The sequence below is a fragment of the Trypanosoma grayi genome, assembly GCF_000691245.1.
Source record: "Trypanosoma grayi strain ANR4 Tgr_677_V1, whole genome shotgun sequence".
Lineage (NCBI taxonomy): Eukaryota > Euglenozoa > Kinetoplastea > Trypanosomatida > Trypanosomatidae > Trypanosoma > Trypanosoma grayi.
Genome location: NW_008826296.1, coordinates 1 through 9534, shown reverse-complemented (window position 1 = coordinate 9534; position 9534 = coordinate 1). Strand labels below are relative to the sequence as shown.

The 9534-nt window shown below is 58.6% G+C and overlaps 4 protein-coding genes across 4 annotated transcripts; 2 read left to right on the top strand and 2 right to left on the bottom strand.

The window, feature by feature from the left end:
* Positions 1-930: 930 nt before the first annotated feature.
* DQ04_06771030 (hypothetical protein) lies at positions 931-1143 on the top strand (the record flags this gene model as incomplete). Its single annotated transcript, XM_009314866.1, has 1 exon — positions 931-1143. The coding sequence occupies one exon, from the start codon at positions 931-933 to the stop codon at positions 1141-1143; it is 213 nt and encodes a 70-aa protein (XP_009313141.1).
* Positions 1144-1977: 834 nt separating this feature from the next.
* On the top strand, positions 1978-2388 carry DQ04_06771020 (hypothetical protein; the record flags this gene model as incomplete). The annotated part of the gene is made up of 1 exon (XM_009314865.1): positions 1978-2388. One exon carries the CDS (start codon positions 1978-1980, stop codon positions 2386-2388), a length of 411 nt encoding a protein of 136 aa, XP_009313140.1.
* Positions 2389-5550: 3162 nt separating this feature from the next.
* On the bottom strand, positions 5551-7116 carry DQ04_06771010 (putative chaperone DNAJ protein; the record flags this gene model as incomplete). Its single annotated transcript, XM_009314864.1, has 1 exon — positions 5551-7116. One exon carries the CDS (start codon positions 7114-7116, stop codon positions 5551-5553), a length of 1566 nt encoding a protein of 521 aa, XP_009313139.1.
* A 794-nt stretch (positions 7117-7910) lies between these two features.
* On the bottom strand, positions 7911-9017 carry DQ04_06771000 (hypothetical protein; the record flags this gene model as incomplete). Its single annotated transcript, XM_009314863.1, has 1 exon — positions 7911-9017. The coding sequence occupies one exon, from the start codon at positions 9015-9017 to the stop codon at positions 7911-7913; it is 1107 nt and encodes a 368-aa protein (XP_009313138.1).
* Positions 9018-9534: the final 517 nt, after the last annotated feature.

Genomic DNA, 9534 nt, shown 5'->3' with positions numbered 1-9534 from the left:
CGGGGCCGCTCCAGCATCGCGCGGATGCACTGCACAATACCATCGAGCATTACGATGTGCTCGTCGAGCTCCTTCAGCTCAATCTCATTCCGCATGACGTCCTCCGTTGTCACGATGTATTCGCGTTGGAACAGGTGGCGGCGGCGCACCTCATCGTTGGCGAGGTGCACGCGCTCGGCGGACTCCTCCGCGAGGAGCGCCTGCCACGCCTGCGGTGTGACGCATGTTGCGCCAGGCGACGTGGGGCCGCCCCTCGGTGCCTGGCCGCTGTAGACGATATCTATGCGCTCCTTCATCTCGTCCGCGGTCAGCACCATGCGGGCCGTCTTCTCGTCTCCGAAGAGCGCCTCCAGCTCGTCCTGTAGCGCGTCGAAGAGGAAGCTGCGGATGTTGGCACAGATGTGCGCTCGCTGTTTCGCCTCCGCTTCGATGAGGCGCTGTCGGCGCGCACGCTCGTTCACCTCCGTTTGTGAGGCGACTGCGCGGTCGCGGTTCGGGTTCAGTATGAGATCGAGAGCCCCACGGTCCTCAGTCTCCTGCTCGGCAAGGCGGATGCGTCGCTCCCTCTCCTGCGCGGCGAGGCGTGCAAAGGCCATATTGCGGCGTTGTGCCTGAGCGAGTGCCTGCGCCTGCCGCGCGTAGCCCACCTCCACCATAGCACGCTCCACCTGCTCCTTCTCCTCCAGCGCGCGCCTCGTCATGGCGAAGGTGTGGCGGTGGCTGAGTTCTTTGTCAAATGCCGCGCTCTGTCGCTCTTGTGCCTCGGTGAGAACAACTCTACTGCGACGGAGTGACTCTTCCTGCTCCAGCTGGTCAGTCTGCAGTTGCAGGCGCTCGCGCATCAGCGCAAGCTGCTTCTGTTCACGATCCTTCCGCACCTCACTCTCACGTTGACGCGCACGCTCCTCTGTCCGGCGATGCATCTCACGCATGCGGTTCTCCATATCTGTCAGGCTGTCCCCAGCCGCGTCACCGTCGCTGCCCATCACCACTGTATCATCATCGGCGCTCGGCGGGTACATGGTGGATGCACGATTGGCCGCTTGTGGTGACGTCACGCGGGAGCCACCGCGCGACATACGCCTCCCGTTGCGCGACACCTGGCTGATAGCGGTGTCATTACCGGTGGAGGACATAATGTGACGGAGTTCATAGAGCCGCTGCAGGAAGCAGAATGGCTGGCTGCTGAAACGGCGCTCCAGCACCTCACGTGGCAAGACTTGGCGGTTGTGGTGGATCTCCACAGTAAGGCGCAGCCCCGGTTGATCGACAGAGACGCTCGTGATGGTCACAAAGCGACGTGGTAACTTGAGCATGAGGCACACATCTATCAGCGCATTGAAACGCACATCAGACTCACGGGATGGGTACAACAGGTTCCACTCATCGCCGTAGATGTAGCGATCCACAATAGAGACGGCGTTGTCCTCTTCCGATGGTGTATCTGCCTGCAAGAGCTGGAGCTGGAGCTGCTGCCCCGTGATGGCGACTTGCCCAGACCCCGCCAACAGTGTGGAATGTCTGCTCCCATGAGAGGTTTCAGTATCGCGTGGCCTGCTGTGGCTCGATGATGGCTCATTACCACTGTGGTTCTGGCGGAAGGAAGGGAGCTTACTTTCCACGTTGCCATTGCTGACGTTATTGGCAGCGGTGGTGCTGCTGGCCTGGTGGCGCTGCTGGCGATTATTGTCGTTCGCACTACTGCGCACATTCAGGCTGTGGACGGAGGCGTTGCACTCATTCACATCTGACACATCGTGTGATGGGGGAAAGCGTCGCGGCACAACCCCTGACTCACGGGAGATGGACTCTAACTTCACCTCCGCCTCACGACGCAGAAGGGCGGCCTCGCGGCGGTCCTGCTCCGCCTCACGCTGAAGCGTTTCCACCTCACGCAGCCGCTCCTCGATCTCACGCAGTCGCGAGGACTCCTCGGCAACGCTCGAGTGAGCGGTGCGACGCGGGGAACGCGGGGAGATGCTTGTCGGACGGCTGACGGAGTGGTTCACGGAAGCGCTGCGGGAGGCACGGCTGCGGCCACGGCCACCAAGCAGCCGCGCCTCCTCGGCAAGGTACGCCTGGTGCACCAACTCCTTGTGGAGGTACTGCATGGAGTGTAGGCGGTGGTGCATCAGTTTCATTACGTTACGCAGGAAGTACTGGTGCTCTGTGCGGTTCCTGCTCGACCGCACTGTCGTTGTGGCCTGGCTGTGCGGCGAGTACGGTAATGGGGTGATAGAGCCGTATGGGTGGCTTGTCGCGTGCGTCGGCTGCGTAGCTTCTACCATCCGTGCAGCGTTTGGAGACGCATGCAGAAAAGACGACGACGACGGTGGTGCTTGCGGCTGGACGGCGCTGGTCGTTTCACGTGGGCTCGTGTGGCTATGACCGTTACGCGTGGAGCTCGATGATGCGGGCGGCCCCTCCCGAGCGGAATTCTGATCCATCGACATCTGCCGCGCATCATACTCCCGTCGGCTGCCCTCCCTGGCCGAGTCTCGCGGTGTGCGCACATCGCTTGGCGTTTCCAATTCACGACGGCTGTCGGTAGGGTGGCTGCGTGCAGGAAGACCACGGCTGTGATGGCTGGAGCGCGGAGTCAGGACCTCACGTTGGCTGGCAGCAGGCTGGCTCCCCGCAGGAATGCTCTGGCTCTTCCGGGCGCNGCGCGGCGTGTGAGAACCAATCGCCGCATCATACTCCCGTCGGCTGCCCTCCCTGGCCGAGTCTCGCGGTGTGCGCACATCGCTTGGTGTTTCCAATTCACGACGGCTGTCGGTAGGGTGGCTGCGTGCAGGAAGGCCACGGCTGTGATGGCTGGAGCGCGGCGTATTGCGGCTGTCACGAGATTCGTGCGGAGTCAGGACCTCACGTTGGCTGGCAGCAGGCTGGCTCCCCGCAGGAATGCTCTGGCTCTTCCGGACGCTGCGCGGCGTGTGAGAACCAATCGCCGCATCATACTCCCGTCGGCTGCCCCCCCTGGTCGAGCCACGCGGTGTACGCACTTCACTTGGCGTTTCCAATTCACGACGGCTATCGGTAGGGTGGCTGCGTGCAGGAAGACCACGGCTGTGATGGCTGGAGCGCGGCGTGTTGCGGCCGCTTGGCGATTCCAGATCCAGCCGATTGTCATCTGATAAGCTCAACTCCTGTCGCTTCTGTTGTTGGACTGTCGAGCTAAGGCGGGAATTATCGTTCATTTGCGACGGGCTTCGGCAGCTCTGCATCAGCTCGCTGCAGTCCCGCATCGCGGAGTTTTCCGCTTCGGCGCGGTTGTTGTTGTTGTAGCTCCTCACGCTCGTCCCTGACTCACTTGCGCGGACGGAGCGTGTGCGCGGCGAGACCTCGTCGGGGTACGCGGCGCCGTCGCCAGTGCGGCGCGACGTGCTGGCGTACTCCACCGTAGCGTCCTCTGCATTGCGGGCGAGGAGCGCCTCAACGCAGCGGTCACAATCGTCTGCGGTGGGGAACTCCAGCCGCAGCTTCCGCCACTGGGCGGGGTTGTCGAGCCGCTGCATCCAGTCGCTCTGCGCGTCGTCCCTGGGGGTGCGCACAACGAGGCCGGTGGAGGCGGTGCGCGAGCTGACAACGCTGCCGTCCTTCGTGGGCACAATTCCCGCGGAGAGCGAGGCGTTGATGAAGAGGTGCTCAGATATGCTCATCAGCACGAGCGCGTCGCATGACGGGTACACTTTGCTCGGCCGCCGCGCGAACTTCAGGAGCGGGACGGAGCAGACGCCAATAAAGAGCGGCTCCTCGTCGTTCATCTCGCACAGCTTAAATACCGAGATGGTTGTGCGTGTGATGGTGATGCTGCCAGACAGCAGCAGCGAGCTGCTGTCGGGCGTCAAATCAACACGCAGGTTCACCGGGTACTCCTCCGTCATGCTGGAAATGCAGCTGACAGTTGACGGGGTGCGAAGGAGCGATTCGGGCAGCAGCTCTCGCCTTGTGTCCGTGGTTATGCCTTGTAGTACGGTACCGCTTAGAATGTGTTGCTGGTGGTGTCTCACCACTCACTATCTACCCTCTCTCTTGTCTCACTCTCCGGTATGAATCGTTCAAACACACGCCACTCACTCACAACGGTTGTAGCACGGAAACGACAACGATGATGATTGGGTGTGAAGAATATGATTCCTGGCGAAGATGATCGCGACAAATGAGGCGGCGCCTGGAAAGAAGTAGTGGGAAGACACAAAGTAGACCAACCTGAGTGCGATTCCGCTTTGTGTGTGTTTTATTGGCCTTTTTGGTTCGTTTCACCTCCCCCTTTTTGCTACGCGGCCTGTCAAATGGTTCCTCTTTGCTTCCTTCCCCTTCTCGCCTCCCGTTGATGCTGACCTTCTCCTTGCTATGTTGAGGGTGTGCGCGTATGTATGCGTTTTGTTTGGCTCCTGTTTTCCTTCTCTGCCTGTCCTTTCTTTCTTTCTTTTGGTTTTGTTGATGTGTGGTGCCCACTCTCACTGGTATTCCTCCTATGTTTCCTCTACGCTTTGTGCTGCAGCGCCAGAGGGGATGCGGGGGGGCAAATGCAGCAACAACAACAACAACAATAGTGAGAGAAATAAGAGAAGCAGCATCCATCTCAATGCGGCGCGCCCCAACAGCGCCTCCCATCAGCCAGCTGGCGCAGCAGCAGCAGCAGCAGCAGTAGTGGCGACTCACGCACCGCCATGCAGACAACGAGGGGATGGCAAAGGGAGGGGACGGGGGGGGGACTCAACCACAGCGTTTTGTGTGGCTGTACAGGTGAATGGCAGGAAGAGCACGCAGACACACACACACACAAACTCAGCGGATCATAGACGCACACAGAGGGCGCTGCATGGAATACTCGAAACGAAAGTAGGCAAAGAGAAAAGAAAGGCCCAGCGCTTTTAATTTTTTTTTTAAAAAAACAGTGAAGAGTAACACAGAGAATGCTGCCGGTCGGTCAGCGGCGTTTGTACGTGTATGTATGAATGCGTGTGTGTGTGTGTGTGGAAGCAATGAGGAGCAGAAAACTCAACGCCAGCACCTCCAATGGTTTTGCGTAATTGTACGTTGTTGCGGCTGCGTTTCCTCGCGCTGGGGCCATTGCTGCTGAAACAACAGCTAGCAGCACAAGACACATGCGTGCGAGGGAGCGAGGGCGTCGCACTCCCTCTATTTTTATCTCTCTTTCTCTCTCTGGGTGTGTGTGTGTGTGCGTGCGGGTGGGAGGCAATCAATAACTGCGTGGTACTTTCTACTCTTTCAAAATGATACATGTCGTGCGCCGCTTCTCCGGCGCCTCGCAGCACTCTCTCTCTCTCTCTCTCCCCACTGCCTCCCCCACTGCCGCAGCACACACACACACACACACACACACACACACACACACATACACATACACAAGACTACTCAAAGCAATATTGGCGTTTTTTTTTTCCTTTGGTTGTTCTCTTCTCCTGATTATCTAATAATACATTGAGCGTCGCATCCATACGAGACGCCCAATCGTATAACGGAGAGGCTGAAGAACGGGGCAAGGCAATAAGGCAAAACTCCGACGCCCAGTGTTCCGTCTCAGCGGCGCGTAGCGGCACACACAGGACATATGCCACTCGTCACCGCACAGTCTGCGCAGACAGATGTGTGGCCACACGTGAAAATCCTGCCGTCCTGTATCTTTGCAGCGGCCGAGCATCTGCTGCAGAGCCCCTTCACCATGCGGCCGCTCAGGACTCGACGCATGCGCTGCTCCACCTCGTGCAGCAGCTCGCACAGCACATACACCTCGCTGTCGCTCATTAGTGCAACATCGGCCGGATCCGGCGTGTAGCGCTGCGTGAAGAGGACCTTCTTGAGCTGCAACTTCTCCTCAAGAATACTACGCATATGTGCCTCGTCAAGCCGCTGCTGTTCGCGACGGTGGTAGTGTTGTGTCTCCTCCCTGTGTGGCGGCTCTGGGCGGCGGTGCACAACGTAGTTGTCCTCGTCGTCGTCGTCGACAAACTTGTTCCCCCTGTCGCGCCGCATGCGTTCCGGCGATGGCGTCGACCGTGTCATCTTGCGGTCTAAGTCCTTCTTCAGACGCTCCCACTCACGGCGCACCTCGTGAAGGGTCTGCTGCATCTCAAATTCGTTGAGGATGTCATCCACTGACGCATGGGACTCTGGAGAAGAAGACATGCCGGCGTTGTAGGCTGCACCATCATCGTCATCGTCATCAGCCTCATCGTGGCCAGTATTGCCCATATTGTTTCTGTTGATATCATTGGCGAAGAAGCTGTTGTTGCTCTTGCCGCTACTTGCTCGGTGCTGCTGCTGCTGCTGCTGCTGACGCTGCCTCCTAGACGGGCTGCTATTGGTGTTGGCGCTGCCGTTACCATTCCCTTGGCGATTCCATGTGCCGTCGCTCACGTCAGCCGAAAAAGAATTGGAGGCCGGCGACGGCTTTGCTTGCGCTTGTTGTGGCTGTTGCTGTGACTGTTGATACGGTGGCGGGGCGGCACCCCCACCACCCTGCATCGAGTAGCCACTGACGGGCACNCGATCGCCGTGTGCACGGCGCCACCGCTCATCCGCTTGTTCATACATCTGCGTAGTAGTGAATCGGACCCCAGGCCCTGCTGCCTTGGCGAACTTGGCGTTCCCACTGCTGCTGTAGTTGTTATTATTGTTCTTGCTGCTGTTGTTGTTGTTGTTGTTGGCAGTCTCGCCGGGCTTTGTGGTGGACCTCGCCCTCGGGTAGCGCTTCTCGTATGTGAAACCACCGGGCGGCTCGCCGAAGAGTTCCTCCTCCGTGAAGAGATGCGGCGGCTCCTCCGCGAAGTGGGCCCGTCGCGCGTACTGGAAGCCGGTGCCCGCGTTGGTGTAGTACGTGTTGAAGGTGAAGGTTGTGGCGGTGCGTCCGCTCGTCCGCGCGCCGCCACCGCCCGGGGCGGCCTGAACACCTGCTGAGTCATGGCCGCCGTTGCGGCGGAAGTGTGTGCGGATAGCCTCGTACGCCTCGTTGACGCGCTTGAACTGTTCCGCGCCGCCGGGGTTGCGGTCGGGGTGCAGTGCAAGTGCCTTCTGGTGGTACGCCTTCTTTAGCGCCGCCTCGTCGCAGCCGCGGGTGAGGCCTAGCACTCTAAAGTAGTTCTCCATTTCTCTAATTAGACAACGTGAGAGTCGAAGGTGTGATCACTTATGCTCTACCTTGTTTGGTTCTGTGTGGTGTTCCTTTTGTTGCTCTGTCCTCGTTATCTCAGCCTTGCTCTAGATACAGCAGTAACACGTTTCCCTCGTATGCTTGCGTGTCGGAGGCGGCGGCACACGTGGAGAAAGAGAGAGAAAGGGAGAGAAAGAGAGGAGCGGAGGGAGAAGGAGGAGTTGAGGCCCAAACGAAGGCGCCACGTCAGGCCCACCGCCTGCGGTACACCCTTACACCCTTCCCTCGAGACGTAAAGTGAGGCACCTCTGTTCCATTGATCTCATCGCATGTTTGTTTGTTTTGGTGTGTGTGTGTGTGTGTGTGTGTTTTGTTCTGCGGAGCGTATATATATATATATACCTTATATACCGGTGAGTATGTCTGTGTTTACGTGCATACCTGGGCGTTTCGTACGTTGGTGGGTGTGGGTGTGTATGTGTATATATAATGGGCAAAACGGATATAAGCCAGGTATGCATCTCGCATCGCTATTGTGCAATAGAAGAGACGGTGCATCTATATAGCACAGATCGCACCCGTATAAAAAAAAAGTAAAAATAAAAAAAGAAAGCAATCACACTTCAATCATCGCACATCAGCCTGAAAAAAGATACATCGTGCGCAAGCAATTTGCTCGCTCTCAACCCCATGCGTCCTAAATTTCTTCCTGCATCAACTCATCGTCTATAGCAATCCCAGTTTCAGGAGCAATATGTGCACCATGGATGCACTCCTCTTTACATGTCGCTTACCTAACAAGTGCCTCGCGCACCAGAACGCTCTTCGTTCCGCGCATCACACGCAGCGTTAAGAACCCGGCCCCCTGACCCAGAGCCGCGCGCATCACCTGCTCCATCCCTCCAGCATCGGTCATAGCCTGGCCCTCACACCACATCAGCAAATCTCCACTAAGTATCGTATTTTGTTCGCCAAGGTCATCACGCTTGCCATTGCTCACGGACCTGGATGCAGGACACCGCACATCGACGCATTTCAACGTGGCGTTGAAAGTACACGACGCGAGGTGTGAGTTGATGTACGTGAGGGGGCTCGGCGCCCGCTCACGATGACTCAAGCTTTTTTTCGCCGGCGAGGGGGGCATCTTCACAGAGGGCTGCCGTTGTTTGGAGGGGCTATTCCTTCCAACCGGCCAGTCGTACACACCCGTGAGAGTGCTGCGGTTCTCTTTCACGTAGCTCGGTGATATGTAGTTGGATACGGAGACGCATTGCTGCCGTGGTGAGGGCGTGGCATTCCCATTCATCGAGATGAACTCCGTGCTGCTGTAGCGGCTAGAGGGGGGGGTGCTGGCCAAGCCGGTGTCTTGCGTCCGGCCGTTGCGGTAAGAGAAGAGTGAATGGCCACCGGAGCCCAGGCTCCGATGTTGGTGGCGGTCGTGCGCACCCGTGAGCAAACCTCGGGTGTGCAGCGGGTCCGAGTCGTCCACCTCCAGCAGCTGCCGCACTCCACTACGCCGTACCGACAGAGTGGTGGAGGCGTAGCTTCGTGCAGGCCGTGGCGTCATTGGGCGCGAGGAAAGAAAGCTCGCCGACGCCATAGAGGGTGTAGTGGCGCGGCGTGGTAGACTTTGAGAGCACCGGTCGCTGTGAAAAAGGTGCATGGATGTGGAACGGCGGATATTTGGCGGATTCACTGATTCAGCATTTTTGTCAATGTGGCTGTGTCTGGTGTTGTCGTTATGCTTTATCCTTCTTCGCTGCTGCTGCGGCTGCTGGTGCTGTTTCTGATGCTGTTTCTGCTGCTTCTGACGCTGGTGCTGGTGTGAGAGCGGCGGTGGGAGTGTAGAGTTACGTTCGCTGCCAGGCCGAGCCGTCTGGAGCAGGGATTGTCGCATTTTACCTCGTGCCGAGGAGCTCTTGACGCTGTCCCCGTCACCGTCGCTGCTAATAACGTACGGCCCCTCGGAGAATGACACGGGCCTCCGCTGCGNTGCTTCTGACGCTGGTGCTGGTGTGAGAGCGGCGGTGGGAGTGTAGAGTTACGTTCGCTGCCAGGCCGAGCCGTCTGGAGCAGGGATTGTCGCATTTTACCTCGTGCCGAGGAGCTCTTGACGCTGTCCCCGTCACCGTCGCTGCTAATAACGTACGGCCCCTCGGAGAATGACACGGGCCTCCGCTGCGCCCCTGCTGTGGGCGGCTGCAGGAGCCGAGGCACTAGCGGCTCATCACCCCGTGTCTTGGTTGCCGGTCTGGGAATTTCCTCCGACTGTCTAAACGTACGAACCGACTGTTGGCGATTCCTTAAAACTTGTCCATTGAACTGATTTAGTGCCTCCTCGGCGCGGACGCAGTACAACTCGAGGGAGGCGCCACGATACAAGTCAAGTGCAACCCCAAAAGCCTCCTCCGTCA